The 24,946-nt window shown below is 43.2% G+C and overlaps 1 protein-coding gene across 2 annotated transcripts in view; it reads right to left on the bottom strand.

Annotated features, from left to right (window-relative positions):
• The window catches only part of ADAMTS16 (ADAM metallopeptidase with thrombospondin type 1 motif 16), a 1,002,496-nt gene that overhangs the window by 301,040 nt on the left and 676,510 nt on the right, over positions 1-24,946 (bottom strand). For both annotated transcript variants that reach the window (XM_078687616.1, XM_078687617.1), the window contains one exon: positions 6,728-6,972. In XM_078687616.1, the coding sequence (XP_078543742.1) occupies positions 6,728-6,972 (245 nt within the window). The remainder of the gene's footprint in view (positions 1-6,727; positions 6,973-24,946) is intronic.

Below are 24,946 nucleotides of genomic sequence, written 5' to 3'. Positions count from 1 at the left end.
AGAGTGCTCCAGTCCACTGGTGACATTTAACTTACAGGCCCTAGATAGACTGTGGGTACCATATATTAGGAACTTATAGATAAGGTAAATATTCCAATCAGGAGTGTACCAATTTTACCATGTTGAAAGAATGAGCACAAGCATTTTATCAATGGATATCAGGGGTAAAGTGCACAGAGTTCAATTGACAGTACAAATAGAGCTCTGCACAAAGGCCAAAAAGAAAATTGGGGTGGCCTGCAGAAAGGGAAAATTTCCAACACCCCCTACCTCCTTTTACCTCTGCCTGCCAATTGAAACCTAAAATACCCTTACCACCAATTATCACTACCCAACAATAAACCCTAAAACCCCTTAGTACCCGGTACCCTTACCCATGTCAGAATGCCTAAAACACCTTTACTGGTCTTACGATCTTCTTTCCTAACCGACATCTGAACCCTAAAACCTCTTTAATAGAATTTTAACCCAAATTGTATGTTCAGAAATGGTTTAGAAAAAGGGAGTAGAAGTGCTGATGAAAGAAAAATGCATGCTCGGAGACAAATGGCTAATGATTCCACTTATAAGTGTATTTGGAACATTCCATGATTGGAAACATGTCCCACATTGTAAATGTATTTTAATTTAAATAACATATATTAAACCTCAAATAAACATGTGCATCCATTGTTTGAATTAAATAACGTTATAAGCTGTAACTGGTCAGTGAGATGTCAAACGTACTAAAAATTAGTATGTTTTGCTCTTTCTAGCCACACCTCTGACTCCGCCCACTAATCCATCCTCGGATTATTCCCGCCCCCTGATTCTCCGCCCACAGTTCCCCTACTTTTTTTTCCCCACTTCGACCACTGGTTTCAGGTAACGGAGGATCCTTACGATATTGGCATTCAATGTTCTTAGCATACATGACAGTGTATATGTCCCACTTTTCTTTACCAGAAAATGGGAGCAAGTCTCTTTAAGGCCTTGAAGATTGTTCAACAGATCTTGAAATGTATCTTTAGCTTGACTGGCAGCCTATGCAGTTGTTTCAGTAGAGATGTTACATAGGCATGCATGGGCAGTCTATAAATGAGGTAAGGAGCCTATGAACAGCTTTGATTGGGAGACAAACATACATTGATTTGGAGTAGTTCAGACTTAATAGCATGGTTGCCATATTGCTGCTTTATGGCCTCTATGACAAGTATAAAGGAAATGTTTCTGATCCTTTTTAAAAGCAAGATACATTTGGAGACCTCTTCTGTAACTTAGATTGACAAGGTAAGTCCACTGTCTCTGACTAGCCTAAGCTCTTTGTGGACAACTATGGTGGCGGGGGGTGCCCATATCTCATGGCCAGAAACTGCTGTTCCAGGTTTTGTTCAGTTATTTAAAATGACGATCTCTGTTTTTCTGAGTTTAGCTTTCTATGGGCTACACTTATGGCATATAATATTAATGGTTGTTTTTATGACTGGGTAGGAGCTAACTTACCAGTCTACACCACTTAAGGTTCTCAGGGACACTCGGTAAAGATGTCCTTTATCACCCTTACTTTTTGCTTTATATATAGAACCTGTTAGAACTGGGGGTCTCTAGTTGGCAGAGGTAGGTACCACTGTCCAAATAGGGACCCTTGCTTCTAGTCAGGGCAAGGAGATAACCCTCTGAGATAACCCCTGTTCACCCTCTAAGTAGCTTGGCACGAGCAGTCTAGGCTAACCAGAGGCAATGCGTAAAGTATCTGTACCAACACTCACAGTAACACAGTGAAAACACCACAAACTGACTCCACAACTGTTTAGAAAAATAAAGGTATTTAATCTAAACTACACAAGACCAAAACGACAAAAAATCCAACATACACAGTTCAAGAATATGGTTTCAAAAGAGTTCTTAAGGTTGCGTTAAAATTCTTTAGGTTGCGATCGAATTCTCTACGTTGCGATCGAATTCTCTACGTTGCGATAGAATTCTCTACAAATGCGTGAAAAGTTCACAGTTGCGTCACGTTTACTCACAGTACCTTTTAGTTGCAACAAAGTTCCAAAAGCAGAAGCTGGTACAGTGGAAAACAAGCGATGCATTGCTCCTGAGACCCTGGGGAGGCGTTTGCGACAGCCCCGCTGCAGCAGCGGGCGTGTTGCGACGAATCCGGTCTGTATGGGAAGGAAGGCCACTTGTATGGATTCCGGTGTGTAGGTTCCGTAGGAAGTTTGTTCTCGCAAAGGCACAATGCGACGATCTCGTAGGGGCTGCGACGATCTACGGGGCAACGATGCGCGGTCCAGCGGTGATCCTCTCTCTCGCAGCTCCTCGATGCGATGGTTCTGCGACGATGCTCGCAGTGACGTGATGCGGTCCGCAAGCAAGCGGTGCGGCGATCTCACCCAGCGATGACAGGCTCTGCGACGACACTCGCAGCGATGTTCGACTTTCCCGCACCGGTCTGGTGCGTCCCGCAAACGAAGGATGCGACGGCTCTGGCAGCGGCGTCAGGCGCTGCGATGATCTCGACCTTCATAGCGGCAGGCAACTTCTCGCACTGTCGGGGATGCGCTCCGCAAGCGAGCGATGCAACACTTTTCAATGGCAAAAGTCTCTCAAGCTTAGTTTCAAGCTTCCCAGCACAGGCACAACTTCCAGAGGCCCCACAACTGGATCAAGCACTCTAGGAAGGACAGAACTCTCTCAGAAGAGTTTCAGGGAAGCTGGGGGTAAAGTCCTTTTGTTCCTGGGACTTCAGAACAGGGAGCCAGCTCTTCTCAGGCCCTTGGAGATTCCTTCAAGACAGGGGACACAGCACAAAAGCAAAGTCCTTCCCCTCTCCTTGGCAGCAAAGCAACAGGTCAGTCCAGTAGAGCAACAGCAGGACAGTCTTCCTTCTTCAGTTTCAGCTTTCTCCTTGGCAGAGGTTCCTTCTTGATTCCAGGATGATCTAATTTTCTGTTGTCAGGGGTCCTGTACTTATACCCCTAAAGTCTTTGTTCTCTCTGTGCATGTGGGCCCTGAGCCTGGTCTGAACCAGTTCTGGGTGTTTCCTGAGTACTTTGTTTTGCTGGCTTCTTCTTTCCTTTCAGAGTGAGGGGCAGGGTCGTCAGCCGCCCAGCAGGAGGTGGAGCCAGCATTGTGGAAGGCAGGCACAGCCCTATTCAGGCCCAGGTGCTAACTCCTCCCACCACTCCAGTTGCAAATGCAGTCATTCAGCCTAGGGCTGACTCAGCCAGCCTCCTGGGGAATCCCCAGCCCCTGTCAGTCTCAAACCAGACAGTCAATACACAAGCAGACCAAGGCACACAGAAGGGTCAGACAAGAGAACAGCAACTTTCAAAAAGTGCTGTTCTCAAACACAGGATTTAAAAACAACCTTTCCTAAAAGATGTGTTATTAAATTCTGAGTTCAGGGATACTAGATACTTATGTCCTATCTTGTTCCTATGGGAAGAAATGCTGGTAGCCACTGTAGCCAGCATCCCCCATGTTAATCTATGGAGAAAGATAGCCTTACAATAGTGAAAAACGAAAATGGCTGCCATTCACTACCAGAGCATGTCACCTGCACCAGTACATGCTCTACCTTTCACACACATTGCACCCTGCCCAGGGGGGTACCTTTGGCCTTCCATAGGGGTGACTGATGAGCACAAAAAGGGAAGGGTTAGGCCTGGTCAGTGGGGACACTGACCAGGAGGACATGGCAGTTTATAACCTGCACACAGGCACTGCAGTGTCAGGCATGAGACATCATTTTAGGGCTACTCCTGTGGGTGGCACAATCAGTGCTGCAGGCCCACTAGTAGCATTTGTCATCACCAGCCCTGACACACCCAGTGCACTTTACTAGGGACTTCATGGTGATACAAATATGCCAAACGGGTATATCCAATCAGAGTAACACTTTACACAGGGAGCACTTACACTCTGGCACTGATCAGCAGTGGCAGAGTGTCCAAAGCATCTAAACCAGCAAAAACGAAATCCAGCACAGCATCAAAAATACAAGAGGTAGAGGCAAAAAGATAGGGGAAAACCACGCCAAAGATGCCAGGTCTATTAGAACCATACATTAAATCTTTGCTTTCCAATCCACCTATCCCACCAGTTATGTTAGGTTATGAAGAACTGAAAGTTACGGCGTATGCGATGATATTGCGGTATTCTCTATAGATCCAGTAAAAGCAATAGAAGTAATCCAAACTGAAGCAAGTTTATTTGGTCATTTTTCAGGGTATAAGCTTAATATTAGTAAAACTCAGACTGTTCTTAACTTTCAACCAAGAGGGTCTATAATTGGGGCCTGTGCATCAGCTACCTATTTAGGTGTTCAGATTACTTCAGACATACGGCAGGTTATAAAATTGAATTATGATACTCTACTTAAAACAACAATTTCTAAAATGAGGGTCTGGAACAAACTGCCAATTAGTATTATAGGACGTTGCAATATTATAAAAATGATTGTACTGCCTAAATTCCTTTACTTATTCAGGGCAATACCTTTGAGAGTCCTAAACTATTTTTTTAATAATCTTGAGGGCGCCATTAGTAGCTTTATTTGGAGTTATAAACAGCCAAGACGTGCTATAAAGTATTTAAAACTTCCTTACTGCCAGGGCGGGTTCAAAATACTGGAATTTTAAATTATATTTTTGGCTTCTTTTGTAGGACGTTTGAGAGATCTCCTTGACGATAGGAGAAAACAAATCTGTTATAATCTTGCTATCTGTAAAGATAGCACTATGTTCATATACAGAGTAAACTACCCAAACTACTTTAAGAGAGTTCGATTTAAGACTCTTAAAGATATAGCTTATATATGGCATGAAATTACAGCTAATCACTCTCTGCCTCTGATATAGATACATCTTAATATGCCACAATGGGGTATTCCTATGTTCCCTGACATCTTCCATGATGTGTTAGCCAAATCCTGGGATAGATTTGGTATTAGACAGCTTAGCCATGTGTATAATGCTGCTGTGTTCCGTACGGTTTTAGATTTGGAGATTTTATTCGGTCTTCCTAAAAACATGTATTATTAATACTTGCAGATAAGTGGTTACTTACTGGGATTTAAAGGGATACTACAACCTATGTGATCAGATATACTGCAATATATACACTCAGACTCAAAACTGACTATTGGCAAGGCGTATCAACTATTCTCCCAAACTTGGGAGAATGATTATTCAAAGATAGCATTCAAATGGACTGGGCTACTGGGCCAAGATGTTAACTCAGTTGATTTAGAAGAATCATTGGAGAATTTAGATAGCTCGGTCCACTCTATTAACCTTAAGCTGCAACAGTTTCAAACAATGTTTATGCTCTACTACACACCAGAACGTATAGCTAAGTGGATAGATTCTAGTAACAAACACAAATGATAAATGTAAGTGGGCCTAGTGTGGAATGATAGTTGCAAATGGTTCAGGTATGTTTGCTATCTGTCCGGACCTGGCTGTTTTTTGGAAGGAGATACGGGACATCATAGCTGATCGTTTACAAAATTATTTATATTTAGCAGAGAAAGAGATTATGCTTGGATATAAGGCAGATGTACCTCTCGGATTAAGACCTTTAATATCAATTATGTTAGTAATAGCATGCATTTGGGTTGCTCGTGTCTGGTTATCTAAAACTCCGCCTGGAGATTTTGAATGGTGGGCTACGCTAAGGGAGATCTTAGAGAGAGAGATTGCTATCGCCAAGGGCAGAGGCATTCGGTCTGGGAAGAAGTTCTATCAAATCTGGGGACCCTTGATAGATTAAGTAAGGAAGAATATACATTTTTGTACTCTTTTATATTTTACTTGTTTACTCATTTGTTTAATGTATACTGGCATCCCTTCTTCTCCCTGCTGTATATGTATTATGTATTATATGTTGCTACAATTGATTTGTGATTATAGTGCTTACTTCCCCCTCCCCCCCCCAAAAAAACAATGAGTTTATATTGAGCTGTTTGTTCCCTATCCAACTCCAGATAAGTTTCAAGATATTCTGGATTTTCTGTTGAGCAACAATATTGTTGTTCAATCAAAGAATAAGTTGGGCATCATTCACACAGTTATACACTCTGCAGTCCCTAAAGTACACCACCAGTAACATTGTGGATGTTGCTGTTTAGGGTCCAAGTAGGACAGCCCTAGTTCATTCTTTCAAAGATCAAGGCCATGCATCTAAACCCTGCTGTCTCCAACTGGTCGACCAAACAATTATGGTCAACCATGTTGAAAGATGCCAACACATCCAATAGAACTAAAGCAGAAGTCTGCCCTGCATCACCATCAAGTCTTCAGTCATCAATTGCTGCTTGAATCACTGACTCTGTTGTGTAACCAGAGGAAAAGCCTGCTTGCAGTACGTCAAGATATGTTTAATTTTGTAGTTGATTGCAAGCAGCCCAGAACCAGTTTCAGCCTAGCTGATGAGCCCTATTTAAGGATCATCAGCCAGGCGTACCTTGGTTCATGAGACACAGAGTGCAGAGGAATAACCTCTGGGCATACCGTCCTACTTAGAGCGACACACTAAAGTATACTAAAAAAAAATTGGATGGCATACTTGAAATAATCTTAGCCACTGTTTTTGTATAGTTTAGTGTGTCACCTTAAATCATTTTCACATTCGAAAACTGTGAGATGTGGGGATAAACAGGATTTCTAAACACCTAGAACCACTTTGGAGCCAGACAGTAATTAAAACGGAGCCACAATTCAAGCCTGGGTGCTCTTACCTCAATGATTATTGTTTCATTTGTGGGTCCAACAGCAGTGAGTGATTCCGGTTGATTGTATGGTCTCTTGTAATCAAATACAGTGCCTCCAAACTTGTATCGGCCTGGCCAGTCCACCGTCCAGTAACCATTGAGGTAGTATTTTTTCTGAGTATTGCGGACTGAGATGTAAGAGGTAGAAATGTTCCTTTCGTATACCCGAATGCTGCGGGCACCAGCGGGGACCGTGACCACAGTGTAATACTCTAGAAAGGAAAAAAATACGCCTTTTGAGTTAACTTTTACATCGACCCAAGAACTAGGTCTTGTTTGAGCCGGAGGTCCAATCAGACATCAGATGGCCTCCAAACTTTGACTAAAGGTTTGCCTACACAACCAATGGTTCAAAAAAGAGGCACTACGGCTGGTGTCCTGGAGCAACATTGTATGTCAGATGAGGAGTAAAAGCAAAGCTGCAAATACATCTTTTCATAACCCCTTGTGGACTTTCTTTGGAAAGGATCAATATTCATAAGAAGCAATGTCTAATTTAACTACAGAAACTCTATAAAATATTAACAGATGCACACAAGTATTTTAGATCTTTATTATATCATGAATCTATTTATGTATTTCAATTGTTTATAGTGCCTCTCATACCAGGGTGGTGAGTCGGAGCACTTTACACCACATACACACACACACGCGCACGCACACACACACACACACACACACACACACACACACACACACATGCACGCACACATGCACGCAAACATGCACACACACGCACACACACACACACAATGAATCAACTGCATGCAAATCAGTGTTTAGAAAAGGTTATGTAAAAGAAATGGGAATAAATCCTTTTCATGTCATCCATACTGGTAGGCATGTTTTTAAGAGTGCTTGGTCTGGAGAAGCATAAACCCCGGATCCAAAACATAACAGAGTGGTTGAATTTACTGATAAGAAGATATTTCTACCCAAACAAACTTACTTAGTAACATTAGATTAATGAAACACTGGGGAAAACATAACTTTCAAACCTGTACCATGTAGTTTGCATGCAGCTCTTTGATGGCAGTTTTTAGCTCACTGTGCTAGATTTATTAGGGTTGTAAGTTGGGAATTGCAAGTACCTGAAGGATCTCTGTGACTAAAGCAGTAACCGACTGAGCTATACATACTAAATATATTTCTGTGATCTGTATGGTACACATTCTAAGCTGCAGGCATATTAAACCTCGGCACTACATTAGATGAGTCAAAATTACCAATAGACAAAAACTCCAACCTGTCTTCAGCAGGAAGATAAACCGCCAGAGATATCAGTCTTGACACTTTTATTATTGCCTGAAAACTGCTGGATGTACAAGGAACTCTGCAGTGAGAGTACGAAGTGAGTCATTATGCTGGACAATCCTGCCGATTGTGTTACTGGAGGTCGATATTGCAGCACTTCTGCAAAACTGGCCCCCAGTTAAAAAACCCAGCCTTCAATCCCTCCAGCCTGCCGGGGAAACGCCCCGATGCCTGTTATGGCCCATTCCCTTCAGCACCATGTCCCAAAACCTTGAAATGACAGGGCATCCGCCTACCATTTGCAGGAAATCTGCTACAGTTCAAAGATTTTCATGTATCTATTCTTGCTGTGTTTTTGTGGCGAAATGTATGTTTTGTGGATTTTGTTAAACTTAATCAATATCAATCTTGCATTATTAGAGATTTATTTTAACCTGCTTTCAAACTGTATGCCATTTTATGCAGTGGCGGCCGTCACTGATCGGGGTGGCATGGCAGGGATGTAAAAAATAAAATAAAATAACAATTTACCTCCTCGCCACCGCATCTCTCTTCTGCATGAAGACTCCACTGGCACTGAATAGGGACCAGGAAGCACCCAGGTTCCCTTGACCAAACACAACGCTGCGTTGTGATTGATCTGAGCGCCATGGATCAGAGCTCAGCCAGGGAATGGGGGCCTGGGCATGTTCTCCATGCAGGCTATAATGCAGCCTAAATGGAGAATATGTGAAGTGCGCATGACTGTTTTGGCCGGAGCCAGAAGGCCGGCCAAACAGTCATTGCGCACTTTGAGTGGGCAAACCACTCCTCCCCTCCCCTGCCCTGAGAGTAGAGCAGCCCGCCCTCCCACAAATCAGCACAGTAACCTAAATGATAATAACTTTGTTATTATCATTTTGTGTTTCCTTTATTTACACTGCTTAAAAGCAGTGGGGCAATGCTCCTTCGCCATAGTGGAGGAACGGCCACTGAGTTTATGACAGTCAATGGTTTAGCTGAGTTTGTTTACAATCTCTCACATGCTTTCTCTGCAGTCTCTCCTTTATGCTGCCGTGTATTAGTTGGTGATTAATTTCCTGCCACCTGCCATATTCTGTTTTGTCATTGTATTAGTTACGTGTGGCATATCTGGGAAGCACATCTAGATTTGCCTATTCATGTGGGCCAGTTTCGTATACTAGAGAAATTGGGTCCGGCTTGCCGCAAGTAACTCTTGTGTTTCTGCAAAGGTGAGAAATATAGTAGTATGTCAGGTGGACCCAGGGCTCCTTTTGTCTTTTGGAGTTTGAGTGTCGTGAGTTTGACCTCATTGAGTTTATCTGCACACACCAGTGACCCAACAGGGTCTCCAACTCTTGCAAAAGGGATTGAGCACTTTGAATGATGTTGTATGCTGAGGTTCCGTGATTTCGAACCAGACTCCATTTTGTTTGAGTTGTTCAAGACGCTATTTTCGTGTTGACCTCACGTAGGCCGTGGAGGTAACCGAACGAACAAAGTTGCATGGGCCTCATTGTTCATGTATGCATTAACAGGCCCTTTTTTGACTTGTGAGTGAATTGCAGAGAAACTGACCTCTTCACCTGAAACTGACCTCGCAAAACCAATTTCCCTTAAGTTTGATTCTTGTCTAAAATTGCCAATCAATGTTCAGGATATCGTTAACTTTTAGTTTCCTTGCACATATCTTATCCTAATCAGCATCTGAATTGTTTCTTTCCTTACGACTTTTCATTACATGGGTAGTTCTTTCAATTATGGGTTTGTCCGGCTTGTGGAAATTGAATTTGGGACTGTCCTAATAATTAACTTTTGGGTTGGCTTACTGTAAATTGGGTTTTTGTTAATGTGATACTCAGTTAGAAAATGTGCCCTATTGGTTAGAATTTTGCGCAGTGGGTGGGCATTTGTAATGAGAATATGGTGTATAAAAAGAGATGTCTTGCTCTATGAAAATTGAGCAGTTTCCTGAGTTGTACACCGTGTTGTATTGCGCTTGGTTTGCTGTTACTAGCTGCAGCTAATAAATTTGATCTCTTTACGCCATCCAGAAGTATTCTGTGCCTCTGTATTCCAAGACAGGAGAATCCGAAGACTCCGGGTGTGTCCCTGGCACCGCTGGGTTCTAGGAAAACCCGGTTCATCAGTTGGCGCCCAACATGGGGCGACTTCAGCGGTACCGGTCCAAGCCTGAGGATCGTGAGGAGCCACGTGAGGAAATTCTGGAGGAAGGCCGCCACTTCATCGACCCCTGCATGTCGACGTGGACCGAAGGTCTTTTCTGCGAGGCTTCCCATTTTCCGACGGCTACGAAGGACTGCTGCCCTGACTGTCGCCCTGTCTTGGACCCTTGATTGATCCTTTGTAAAGCGAGACGATTGACGGTCTTCTGGTGGCGTGACAGATATTTTGGTTAAGTATAAGTGGGTCGCTCCCACGATTTTGTTTTGGTTCTTGGTTTTGAGTGATTCGGTTGTTGCAACAATCGAAGCTGAGGGGCTCGTATATTTGCGAGTGTATCGATAGTTGATAACCCCTTGAAGTTTGAAGCTAGATTAGTGAGCTATAAGATGCCTGGTCTTAGCAGAATTAGGAAATGGTTTAGTTGTGGTTGTAACAGGGATTCCCGATTGGAGGATTCGTGTCCGATACCTCCGGTTGGAACTCCAACTTATGAGCTCTATTCAAAACACGGAGTGGGTCCTATCACTTATAATGAAGTATGGGTTCGCTATACAAGGAAAGATGGTGTTTTGCGATGGCCCCAATATGGTAGTTTCGAATTAAATATTTTAGATAATCTGGAAGTTGCGCTATTTAAGAAGAAAGCCCGGCCGGCAATGTTTGACTCTTTCCGCCTTTGGCGAAAGGAAGCCAAACAGCGAGAAATTAAGCAAGCAAAAAGAGATAGGAAAGATAAGAATATGTCAGTACTACAAGCTGCTAGGCAGTTTAGGGAAGATGGAGAAGAGCGTGCGAGTGAAGTCTCAGATAGACAACGTTGCATGGCCATCGATAAATGTTATCCGGCCTTGCCGCCTTCTCCTCCAAAAGTAATTGAAGATCTTGAAAAAGATCCTTTGATCTCTCATCTACTGGGATTGCCATCCCCTTATGTGCAGGGTGCTACTGCGCCTCCATTACCCCCGGTTGTTCCACCCTTTGTTGTTCAACCTCCTGCTGTTGTTCAGCCACCCGGTGCTCCACAGATGGTTTTGCCACCTACTGCGCAACCCACTCTAGGGTCGCAAGCTTTGCTACCAGCTTTGCCTCAAACTCCTTTGCCTTCCATTCCTGTATTTTCGACTCCTACTGCTCTTGTCCCTACACCTCTTTTGCCTCAAAATACTTATTCTCCTGTTCTTATGTCGCTTCTTCTCCTTCTGCTCGAAAACGAATGACCGAGACTGTTGTTAATCTGTTGTCTCCATTGTTTTGGTCACTGAATATGACCCCTGTTTCGGAACGAAAGCAGGGTCGTAGTCAGCTTCCTAGTTCCGAGGAACGGACAGTGTTGGATTTGTTGGCTCGTAGATGGATTTTAAATGCTTCCAGGTCTAATTTGCCAGCGGTTATGGATGTTTTCTTTCAGTGGGAGCCACCTAAGCAAAGGTATGTTTTTGATGTAATGTGTACTTTTCTTCATCAGGAATGGGAAGATAATGAGTTGGGTCCGATTCCGCAGGAAGTGCTTGATGTTCAGTCAGAATTTGCTAAAGGGACGATAGTGGAATCTGATGTTACAGATGCCGTGGAGACGATAGTTGTTTTAAGGTCTAGATTACCGCCTCAGACATTGTACAAACCGTATTCTTCTGTTAGGAGGAAAGTGAAGCAGTATCCTATGAGAGAGGTTCCCCCTGTATGGAGAGAGGAAGTTGTTGCTAATGTTAATCAGGGTATTCAGGGTGTACCGGCACATTTTCAGCGAGTATGGGTACATGTCCCTTGGAAGAGAACAGAGGTCTTGGCTCTTAAGCAGACCTTACCTGACCCCCGTAAGAATCCTGCTGGTTATTATAAGGAGTTGTCTCAGACAGTTGAAGCGTGTATTATGAATTTAGCTGACATAGATATGTTAATGGGTAATGTAGTTCCTCAACCTTTGTGGGCGAAGATTCGTTATGAGAATTATGCGCAAGAATTAGGAGATACATGGGCTAATAATGTTGCTGCAGATGGTCGGCAAGTAGGAGGTGCCAAACCTGAGCCCTTAGTTGCAGAATTATCTGGTAGAATTATTAATTTAATGAAAACTATGATGCCTCCTTTGCGAGTGAATTGGGATAAGTTAGCAGCATGCAAGCAAAAGAAAGATGAGAGTGTGTCTGATTTCTTCACAAGGTTTGAGGAAACGTTTATTGATCATAGTGGTCAGGACATAAGTACGGAAGGTGGTCAAAGGTTGTTCGTGGACAAATTTGTCTTTAATTTGCTTCCCGAACTTTCTAATAAGTTAAAGGACTCAGAGTTCATGGGCTGTTTCTTCGTCGGCCCAGATATTGGCTACTGCACAATATTATGAGAATAGGGATAAAGATGAGAAGGATAAAGCAGAGAAGAAAACTAAAGAGCTAAAGACGAAGGTTCTTTTGCAGCAAGCTTATCCGCCACATCAGAATCAGCCTCAGTTTCAGCAAACCTCCACAGTTTCAGAGATTGTTACAGAAGCCTGAGCCTTATGCTCCGCGATTCTTTCCCGGTCCTAATCAGTGTGCTTACTGTAGAGAGGAAGGTCATTTTAAGAATAGTTGTCCGGCTTTGTTACAGTGTGCGAATGGCGTATCTGGTCAGAGAGGTTGTGGTGGTTTCCAGCAAGCTCCTAGGGGTAGGGGACGTGGTGTGTTACCCCAGAATGAGCGTTCCTCTTCCCTTCAGAATTCTGCGGATTATTTTGACAGACAGAATGTTCTGAGTGTTCAGTCTGCACAGTATTATGTTGATGATTATTATGTCGAGAGTGAAAGTGCTGGTTATAATGATAGTTAGGACAGCCATGGGCAAAGTAAGGGAGTAGTGTCAGTTCCAGCAGACCAGAGTGGACCTTATGTTGAAGTAATTACATCAGATGTGGCAGAACCTTTTCTTTTGGATACTGGTGCGACAAAGAGTTCTATTATGCACTCTAAACTTCCTGGCGCACCTTTGTCTGGCTTGACCAATGTTTCTGTAGGATTTTCAGGCGCCCCAGTTCGTAATCCGGTTTCTAGTCCTTTGTTCCTTTCTGTTGGTCTTTGTGAATTGGAAGCTCTACTTATTCTAACGACTGGTTGTAATGAGAATCTGTTGGGTTTGGACTTGCTGAAAAGATTGTATGCGACATTACATTGTTCTCCTTCGGGAGTACATCCTACCTTGGGTAAGAAAGTGGTTTCTCCGATGTATTTGTCTAAAGATTGCCTTCCACTGGAATTGCGTTCTCTTCCTGATACACTTTGGGCTACAGGTCCCAATGATGTTGGTCTTCTGCAGATTCCACCCTATGTTGTCACCCTCAAGTTAAAAGCTAGGCTACCTCGTATTCCGCAATATAAAATCTCTAGTGATGGCGAGAGAGCTCTTTTAGCAATTATTTATGATTTGGTTGAGAAGGGTGTAATTGAAGAAATGAGAGGTAACGTGTGTAACAGTCCTGTTCTGTCTGTCCTTAAGCGTACTGATGCTTCTCAGCCACCTGTGTATCGGTTTGTGATCGATCTTCGAGAAGTGAATAAGATTGTTGTGCCACAGTTTCCTGTTGTCCCTGATATCACTGCTTTGTTGACTCTGATTCCTGCTTCGGCAGCCTGGTTTTCTGTTATCGACTTGAAGAATGCTTTCTTCAGTATTCCGATTGCCGAGGAGAGTAGAGATATTTTCGGCTTCTCTTTAGGAGGTCGAAGCTTCCGGTTTAAGATTAGCTCCTCAAGGTTATTGTGAAAGTCCCTCCATCTATAGTCAGGCGTTGAAAACTCAGCTTGATGATTTTGTATTGCCTTCTGGTGCTACTCTTATTTAATACGTTGATGATCTGTTGATTACTGCTGATGACGAAGAGATTTGTAAAGAGGCTACTCTTTCTTTGTTACGACATTTGTCTGACCTTCATCATAAAGTGTCACCTTCCAAGTTACAGTATTGCCGACAAGAAGTAACCTATTTAGGTCATCTCTTGTCGAAGGAGGGAAGAAGGTTGACCCCAGAACAAATTCAAGCGGTTGCGCAAATGAGTGTGCCATCCACACAGAGAGAAGTGTGTGCTTTCTTAGGTATCACCACGTATTGTAGGCAATGGATCCCCAACTTTTCCTTGGTAGCGAAACCTTTGTTGGCATTGACTCTTAAAGATACTCCGTATCCTCTCCCTTGGTCTGATGATTGTCAGAAAAGTTTCTGAATTACGTGATGCATTGTGTTCGGCTCCGGTATTGGGTACCCCGGACTACAGTAAACCTTTCACGTTGTATGTTCACGAGGGAGACGGTTGTGCATTGTCAGTGTTGACTCAACAGTTTGGAGACAAGCAACGCCCAAGTGCGTATTTTTCAGCGACGTTAGATCCGGTAGCTAAAGCGTTGCTGAGCTGTTTGAGAGCTACAGCGGCAGCGGCTGTTTCTATCCGATAGTCTGCTGGTTTGGTATTGGATAATACATTGATTGTGATGGCCCCACATGCAGTGGATACCTTATTGAATAGGACTAAGACTCAGCACCTTACTAGTGCACGTCTGTCAGGTTATGAGCTGACTCTTTTTGCTAGCCATGTTCATATCAAGAGATGTAATGTGTTGAATCCAGCTACGTTGTTGCCGATTTCTGTAGAGACAGATGCTCAAGAACAGCATGATTGCTTTCTTCGGACAGAGGAAGAAACGAAGGCTAGAATTGATTTGAAAGATACTCCTCTGATGAATGTTAATGGTACCTTATGGGTAGATGGTTCGTGTTTCAAGCTTCCGAATGGTGAGACGACTGCGGCATATGCTGTCACAACTTTACATACAGTTGTTGAAACAGCACGCACAGCACAGAATTCTGCGCAAGCAGCAGAGTTGATTGCATTGACTAGAGCGTGTGTATTGTCAGAGGGAAAGCGAGTGAATGTCTATACTGATAGCCTGTATGCGTTTGGTGTTGCCCATAGTTTTGGACGTTTGTGGAGAGAAAGAGGATTCCTTACTTCTCATGGTGCGAAAATTCAGCATGGGCAGTTAGTGAATGAACTTCTGGAATCACTTACTCTGCCAAAGCAGATTGCAATTGTGAAGTGTAGTACGCATAAGAAGGTTGTGGATGATGTAGGTCAAGGAAATGCGTTTGCAGATGAAATTGCGAAGGAAACGGGGAAAGACATGATGAGCCGTATGTATGTTGCAGGCCCTGCAAGATGGGTTATGGCTGGTGGAATGTGTGAAGACACAATAGAAAGTGTGAAGTCAATTCAGGCTGAAGCTACGGAAAAGTAAGTGAGTACGTGGAGAGAAAGTACGGGTATGTTGGATTCGACGGGTTGTTGGGTTGAGTTGTCAGAACACCAGCGATGGTTGTTGCCTGATGCGTATGTGCTACCGGTGGTTACTATGGCTCATGGAATGGCTCACATTAGTTCGAAGGGAATATGCAAGTTGTTGGCTCCAGTATGGCAGAATGCTGGAATTCCGAAATGTGCTGAGAATGTGGTGAAACATTGCATGATTTGTTTGAAGTACAATCCTGGAAAGGGAACTCCAACTCCAGCTGGTCATTTTGCCCCTCCAACGTATCCGTTTGAAGTGATACAGCTAGATTACATACACATGGAGAGATGCAATAATTTGAAGTATGTCCTTGTGGTTGTTTGCGCCTTTTCCAGATAGATAGAGGCCTACCCCCAAAGGATAATACTGCCTTGTCTACAGACAAGGTTTTGCTCAAAGAGTATTTCACTAGGTATGGATTGCCGAGAATTGTATGGAGCGACAATGGGAGTGAATTTGTGGGTCAAATCATGAAGAAAGTATGTGCTGGTTTGGGAATAAAACAGAAATTCCATGCTGCGAATCACCCCCAATCTGCTGGACTTGTCGAGTGCTATAACGGCACTTTGAAGCTGAAATTAGCTAAGATACAAGCAAGCACTGGTCTTACATGGCCGGATGCCTTGCCGTTGGCTCTTTTGTCAACAAGGACGACAGTGCATTCTCGTGTGGGACTTAGCCCATACGAAATAGTTTTTGGTCGTCCAGCGAATGTTTGGGGAGTGCCTCGTCCTAAGAAATACAGCGAGATTGAGTACCCTATGTTGGTGGATTACTTACATGACTTGACTGCTAAATTACTTGTTCTCCACCAACAAGTCTATGACAGTTTGCCGACAGCTACTGCAGATCCAGGCCATACGATTCAACCTGGTGATTTTGTCTTGACGAAGAATTTTCAACGAACCAAAAACTTGGAGCCGAGATGGACCTGACCACATTTGGTCCTCTTGGCCACTAGAACTGCTGTTAGAGTAGCTGGTAAAAAAAATGGGGTGCATGCCACCCATACTAAAAAAGTTCCTTAGCCTTTACCGTATGATAAGTGGGTGAAGGATGGATAAGCTGATTCCGAATGTGAAAGGATTCCTAAATTTGTACCTTTTAGTGATGCACATTTGACATGGACTCAGTCAGAACACGAAAATGATGATGTTCTGCAAGCTGCTGTGCCTCCACATCTGAAGCTCGACACGACGAATCCGGAGCTCCTTTTCAAAGACCCAACTGTGCTTGGTAAAGAACGCTACAATTTGAGACCAAGAAAGACTGTTCTAATGGAAAAAGAAAATCTGAATTTTTTTATATAGTACATTACACCTTGTCAGATCAAGAGACTTTTTTTACTTTTTTTTCTTTTTCGAGTCACCATCCGGACTTCGCTGTAGGGTCGTGGTACAGCCTTAAGGGGTGAGCCGCGTATTGACATAAGGTCTGTTGTTCAGGGTCGTTAGTGTGATCTTGGGGCACACTTAAGTGAAGAAGGTAATAGCCGTGAGCAGCACGTTAGAGGATGGAGTCTTTTGGGTCTGATGAGGGTGTTAAGAGAGTTGATCCTAAAATGAAAGTGTGTATATTGATTCGTAGCAAAGGTTTTTTGATATTGTGTTTTCTAATGCTTTTGAATATTACGTTAGCTTGTGTGGGGTGGGTTGGATTGTCTATGTTAAGCAACAGACGCTTGCATCTACATCCCAACCTACTCTTTCTTTTCCTACTGTCTCCCCACATGAGTTTCATACGTTGCCTGAACATGAACAGACACGAAGATCAGAAATTGTGAACAATTCATTTATACAGATGTTGCATCAGCATCAGCTAGTCGTAAATACCGCGAATTGCTGGGTTTGTGGTCTTATGCCACATACGACAGATAAGGGAATGTCATATTTGGTTTTGACTTTTTCGCCTAATGGGTCAGTATGGGCACTCCAAGCAATGTTTATCTATGCGAATGAAGCCTCTCCTGTATGTTCCGTCAAAGATAATGCGAGTAATAATGCCTTGATACAGGGAATAGTAGATATGATCAGAGATATTGATGTGTATAATGCTATCCCTAAAGATGAGGTACGAGCATATGTTGGTTGGAACAAGACGAGATATAGTATTAGTCTGACAGAAAAGGAGAGACAGAAAAGGTCTCCTCCTATTTGGATTGTACCCCACCGAGGTCATTTTTGTCTGCAAGGTAATGGTCAGAATCCGAGAGCTCAGCTTGGTAAGAGTGTGTGTGTTCACACCTATGTCTATACATCCCAGAAATCTCCACCGTTCGTGCCAGCTAAAGGCACGTATTTTGTTTGTCACGACAGAGCATATACATGGTTGCCTTCTGATTTTTCAGGCACATGTTATGTGGCATTTTTGCTTCCCCCTACATACACAGCTGCTTTCAATTACCATAAGACAAGATATGGTAGGTGTTATCGATGCGAAAGATACTGTCGCACAAGAAGTTGGAGACTTCTTTAAGGGTTTTCTGCCCTTTTGGGGTCCTATGGCTAATAGTAGAAATATTCGTCAGCTCACGAGTGGTTGAGGCCACTATAAATGAGACTGCAGGTGCCCTTAGCAATATTACAGCTGAGCTTCAAGCGGATCGCCTTATGACATTACAGAACCGCTTTGTTTTAGATATTATACTTGCAGACAGAGGTGGGGTATGTAAATTGATCGGGTCTAGTTGCTGTGTTTTCATACCAGATAACGCCCCAACAGTGTACCAAGCCATCTTGAGGTTACATAAGTCCGCTGAGTCTATACATGCAGACGAAGGGAACTGGTCATTGATAGAATGGTTTTGGAAACTGCTGTCCAAATGGGGATGGAAGATTCTGATGTTTCTTGGTATGGCTTTAGCAATCCTTTTCTCGTGTTGCTTATGCATCCAGTGTGGTCCCGCCATTTGTAGTCTTTGTGCTACGATCCGTGTGAGAAGACCAGTCCCGAGAGAAGCGAAGGATAATAAGATGATGTTACAGCAACACCTTGATGACCTGATGAGAATAGATATAGACCTGGATTCAGATTGACGTGAGTTTAGGTCATTGCCTACGTAATGGCAAAAGGAGGGTCTGAGGTTCCGTGATTTCGAACCAGACTCCATTTTGTTTGAGTTGTTCAAGACGCCATTTTTGTGTTGCCCTCACGTAGGCCGTGGAGGTAACCGAACGAACAAAGTTGCATGGGCATCATTGTTCATGTATGCATTAACAGGCCCTTTTCTGACTTGTGAGTGAATTGCAGAGAAACTGACCTCTTCACCTGAAACTGACCTCGCAAAACCAATTTCCCTTAAGTTTGATTCTTGTCTAAAATTGCCAATCAATGTTCAGGATATCGTTAACTTTTAGTTTCCTTGCACATATCTTATCCTAATCAGCATCTGAATTGTTTCTTGACTTACGACTTGTCATTACATGGGTAGTGCTTTCAATTATGGGTTTGTACGGCTTGTGGAAATTGAATGTGGGACAGTCCTAATAATTAACTTTTGGTTTGGGTTACTGTAAATTGGGTTTTTGTTAATGTGATACTCAGTTAAAAATGTGCCCTATTGGTTAGAATTTTGCGCAGTGGGTGTGCATTTGTAAAGAGAATATGGTGTATAAAAAGAGATGTCTTGCTCTATGAAAATTGAGCAGTTTCCTGAGTTGTACACCGTGTTGTATTGCTTGGTTTACTGTTACTAGCTGCAGCTAATAAATTTGATCTCTGACACCATCCAGAAGTATTCCGTGTCTCTGTATTCCAAGACAGGAGAATTCGAAGACTTCGGGTGTGTCCCTGGCACCGCTGGGTTCTAAGAAAACCCGGTTCTTCAATGCAGAGACAGTGTGCAGGAGAAACAATAGTCATTTCCCACTGATATTCGCTCCATAATTGAGAGTGGTAGTGTGTTTCACAAGGTCATTTGTTGTCGCAGATTCTTTAAGACCTTTCCCATGTTAAGGGCATATCATGCCTGTTTATTATGTGTGACCTGTATTACCAAATATCTGAAATGTGATATCTCCCATTCCAGGTGTAGTTTCAATACATTTATTTTGACCACGTTTTATAGGTATCCAAGGGGGAATATTTTATATTTGCCCCAGATTGAACGGGACACTTGAACTTCACTAACTCATTAAGGAGCAGGGGGACCGATTGTGCTGGGACTTTTAAATAGATAAATGCTTCACCCATATAGAGAAGTGCTGTGTATCATGCATCCCACTTGTATGTTCCACTCAGCATTGGGGCACCCTTATTGGGTGCCCCTTTCCAGAGACAAGCTTTCAGAGACCTATCCATCTATCTATACTCTTGAGATGGGTTCGTTATACAACAGTTGAAGCTATTTCAAATATTTTCTTCAAAGCCCATCTTTTTTAGGATGGTCCATATTAATATCATCCCACTGAGTCAAATGAGTATTCAATATACAACGCCGCTAGCCCATAGGGTTTTGCCCATGAGGGGAGTATGTTCAGTACATATGTCAGTCTTTGGGTATTGCGCTTTGTGCTTCTGCCTGAAATAAATGGATAGGTCCTCCCAAATTAGTGTGGTTATTATTTTCAAGATGCTATTTGCAAGTATTTTACTAAGAATTGTAATGTCAGCAAAGAACATTGACAGTGGATGGTAGGAAGATACTAACTCCAGATCTTTTTAGGTTTGGGAATTAGGACTATCAGAGCATGTCTCATTGTGGGGGAAAGAATGCCTCTTTAGTATGCTTCTTCATATACTTTGCAGATTTTCTCTATTTAGTTATTGGATGCTTGTTGGTGTAGATATGCAGGATACCTGTCCCTGGTGCATTGTATTTTTGCATTTATAGGAGTGTTTCTTTAACTTCCTCTGTTTTGAGTGGTGCCTTGAGCCAATCTACTTAGTCTATTGTTAGTTTGGGTACATTGATGTAAATCAAAGTATCCATAATACATTGTTCAGTTATCTGCTGTGTTTGTTTATATCACTCTGCTAAGTATTCGTACATTTTCTGCTAATTCATGTTCTGGTGTTCACCACTGGTCCATTCTCCTGCCATAGGTGGAGAATTTGCGAATGTGGTTCTGTTTCCTGCAGTAGTCCAAGTAGGGATCCTTCCATGCCTCTTTTTGTGAATTGTTTGGGTGTATTTCTGCCAATTTAGACTAATGGTGTTCGCCATCATGAACCTGAAATCCTAATATGGATAGGCCATCTGGAACATGTCACTAAAGAATAATTTGTTAGATGCATAGACATTCACCAGTCAAGTGATCGTTCCGTCTAGGAGACCTGCCACTATAACATATCATACTTCTGGGTCTGTACGTACCTCCTGTGCTTCAAGTGACTTCTCCAGCGCCACCCATGTCAATAATCACCTTGCCTACGTAGAGTAGGTTGCAGCAAAGATTTACTCTCTACATTTTCTCTGTAATGTATCATCCTTTCATTTATGAAGACACGTTTCTAGAAGCATTGCTATTCCTATCCAATGGCATCTTAAGTAGGACTGGATTTGATGTTAGTTTGAAAATGTATTCAGCCCTCTCACATTAATGCATCTGCCATCTTTTCGTTCATGTCTTTTGACATAATTAATGTACATGCTGTGTGGAATACTGGGTCCATTAAAATCAAGTTAATTTCTGCTGGTTCGACCAACTATTACTCCATAGCCAATAGCACCCAACTGTGTTTCCTCTCCCTCAGGTAGGCACTCCACCATAGAAACAGTTATGGCAGTAATTAGGGTCCATCCATTTCCCTATGAGTTGAAAACTGACTGTATTCCCTTAAGTAATGTTTGATCAATGTGGTGTGTAAGAAATTCCTATTTGTATTTGCAGATGTACCGCATTCCCCCCTAAAGGACGTTCTGTTAGGCACAACACAGTCCCAGAGGTCACCCACTTTCACCAGCTCCTCTATGTGTTAAGTGGATCTAATTAGGTCCAGGATCATGTTATGCTTCACAGTGCAATATATAAGTTGTTGTGTTGTATATAAAACATGCTGTTTGCACGACTGCACCCAAATATTGCTACCCACCTGCAAGCCTAGGACATTTGTGCTAGATCATAGCTTTTAGTTTGATTATATCTACAGCTTGCATTCGGTATCCAATTTACCTGTAGCATAGTTCATGAATTTACATTTCTGTGTTGGCTTCCTCTTCGGAACATGGGTGACCCTGCAATTGTGCCATTTCTTGGGAATCGTTGGGCTACCGTGTTGTTTCTCCTATCAAGATGCTATATTCTTGTGTCACTATTCTAGGTGTCTGTCAGTCTACAGAGCATGGCATTGATCTTTTCAAGGCTTGTTTCCATCTGTTGATGTCGGAGATAACTGAAGGGAGCTAGATATCCTTGGTCTGTGTTGACATGCTGGAGTACATTCCCATATGCCCAACCATTCCCAGACTTTTTCATGTTTTCAAAGGGGCCAGAAACAGCAACATACAATTCCAGATACATTCCCCTTAATGTTTATTTAGCTTCCAGGAACGATTTGTGATGGATTTGAACTTTCTTAGTGTAATATGGGAACATGTTTTTTTATGGTTTTTGAATTTAGGTCTTTCTACTTTTCTAACATGGTTTAGCATGCATTACCTCTCTCTGTGATTTAGGAATCTTGCAGTTATAGACCTGGGATGAGCTCCAGGTAGAAGCTGAGCTGGCAGGGATGGTGGGCCCTCTCTATTGCAAATAGAGGTGACAAGCTGGTTGGTTTTAGCTATTGTAGTTTACAGTTCTTTAGAAATTCTTCGGTTTCATGCCGTCTACTAGTTCCAGAATCCTTAGGATTTGAAGAATATTTCATTTAGAGTTGTCCTTCCACCCAGTTTACTTTATCTTCCAGGATTGTTGTTTGAGTTTTATCCTGATAACTTTTTTATAATGTTCGCCTTGGTACAAAGGATTTACTTTTCTACTGTGGTTTGCCCTTTCTCAGATAATTTTTGCATATCTTGCCTCATTAGGTTAACCTCAACTGTCACAGTGTCTATCTTTGTTTCAAGTGCCCTTCTTGGTAATTGTGTTGCTGGGAGTACATCTGCATTTGAGGGTTTCTTAGGCATTTTGGCATATGCAGAGATCGCCCTTTTGCCTTATTGATGAGTGTGTTTGTGTACAGTCATTTGTGAGGTCGTGTATTGTGTGATGGTGTAGCTGTGTACATTTTTGGCAGTGGTGTATTTTCTGTCTGGCGGAGGTAGCGTTACTATCTGTTTTATCGTGGTGCATTTGAAGATACCAGTTGGTTTTAGTATTTGAGTTTGCCAGGGCCTGAAATAGGAGAGGTCCAGGGTCACCACCATTCGTCACTCTTTGTTTGATACACAGAGCAGTCTGTCCTTTTCATAAAGATTTCATTTATTGCAGCTGGTTTATTGGCACCTAGGTTAGTGACAATCAGATGTACCTCTTGCTGCTATACAGTCAATGCAGGCCACTCTGTCCACCACTGGGTGAGTTTGTAATTCCCTTCTTTTACTTGGAACTTGGTTTGAGCGTCTCTGTCGGTCCGCAAAGCCAGTGGAACTCAAAACCAGCCCCTCTCTGTATCCCACTCAAAATCATAGTCCTCAGCAAGGGTGCACCCCTGGCAAAACTGCCTCTCAAATTCTGTCTCCATTTGTCGGGCCCGCCTGTCCCCACAGCTAGGGGGAGGCTGGTCCACTTCGCTCTTTGTCCCAGCCTCTGCCTGGCTATAGGGCTCCGCCTGTGGCTGAGTCTTCAACACGCCAGCGCAGCATCACCACCTACTGCCCTTCAGAGTTGCTTCTTGCTCTGGATTTACCAAGCATTGCCCCAGTCCCTGGGCTCAATTCAGCCAGCCTCCAACCACTGCAAGATGTTCAACCGGGCCCAGTTTCAGTAACATCACCTCAGCGCCAAGGCTCCTTCCACAGGATTGCCTAGGCCTCATTTTGGCAAATTAAGATTACGCATTGTGGTTTCTTTTTGTATATTCAGGGTAAAGTTGCATGTGTGCTAATCTTCAGGCTGAGTGTTGAAAGATTAATTTTGGGCTGTTGTGGGTTGAGGATTCTGCAATATCATAGTCGGTGGTCTGAATCTCCTTATGGGCACGTCCTATCATTCACCCTGTCAAGCCACAGCCTGGAGAAGTTCAATTCTAGTGAATTTCTGGAGATCAGATGCAGTGGTGGCCCATCACTGTGAGTGTCAGGGCTCTTGCCCCCCTCCCCCAGTTTTCCAGAGTAAGACAAGTGTCTGTCAACCTGAGCAACGGTCACCCTGACAGACACCAAATATGTGCGAACATGGCATGCAGCCAGATTTTGCCGGGTTGAAGATATCACAGTTCCAGCGAGGTGATGAGGGGAGCTTCCTTGAACGCTTTATATTTAAGACCTGAGGTATTTAGGTGGACAGTCAATCTTTGCTGTCTCACAAAGCAAGTCTCACTGGCCCACCCCACTCTGTGACGAGTTAGGAAAGGTCCCCCTCTCATTGGCTGACCCCTGATAAGGTTAGCCAATGAGAACAGGTGTCAGTATCTTCAGATCTTGCTTTCTTGTTAAAGGCTCCAGCTCCTTCCTGGGCTATTGTGTTTCTCCCTATTACCATTTGTCCTAACTTTGACTGCCACACCACATCAAATTAGTGCTTCAATGAATGTTTCGGTATGCATGTATATATCAATGTAGATGTACTTTGGTGTGTGCATGTGAATGAGTGCATATAAGTGTGTGCTTGTATTTTCTTGTGAATGGGTGGGTGTGAATATGTGCAAGTGTGTTTGCTTGTGAATGGATGTGTTTGACTATGTGCACCTGTGTATGCTTGTGGATGGTGGTAGTTCGCATACGTACATGCATGCCCACTCCTCAATTGCTCAATTTAAGGAGCCGCCACTGACCAGGCGGTGTGACTCCCCTCACTGAGTGCTTGCTTATGAAGTCCTTTTTATGTTGCCAAGGGATTTTAATGTCATCCTGAACTCCACCTGAGGCCAACCATTTCCTTTTATGAACATGTTAGTGCAAGTTCAGTGTTAAGTTGACCATCTGGTTTTGTACATTGTTCAGTCTGTCAATGTATTGTTGGAAAGGGAAAAATACATTACAATACAGTCGATCAGGGGCCGTATTATACAGTGCCCCTGGGGTGCAATGGGTATTTGTGTGCCCGCTGGGCACTTTGGTATGACAGAAGGGGCCACAGATGCTTGTGTGGCTCCTTCATTAATACCGATAGCGCTGGCCCGCATAAAGCACCAGCACTATCCTCAGGGGGTGTTCCCTTATTTGCATGGGGCATGCCCTTTGAGAGAAGCCCTCTGGAGGGAGGATAAGGGATCCTATGGACCCCCCAGACATCGCGGATTGCATCCGCCTGCAAGGGGATCTCTAATCCCCTTTGAAAGTGCAGACAGCTTGCCGCCTGCACTGTGAAAACACAGAGTCCCTTTAAAG

This window comes from Lissotriton helveticus, chromosome 4_1, assembly GCF_964261635.1.
Source record: "Lissotriton helveticus chromosome 4_1, aLisHel1.1, whole genome shotgun sequence".
Classification (NCBI taxonomy): Eukaryota; Metazoa; Chordata; class Amphibia; order Caudata; family Salamandridae; genus Lissotriton; species Lissotriton helveticus.
Note: the sequence above shows the minus strand (reverse complement) of the source record. Positions and strands in the feature narration are given on the sequence as shown.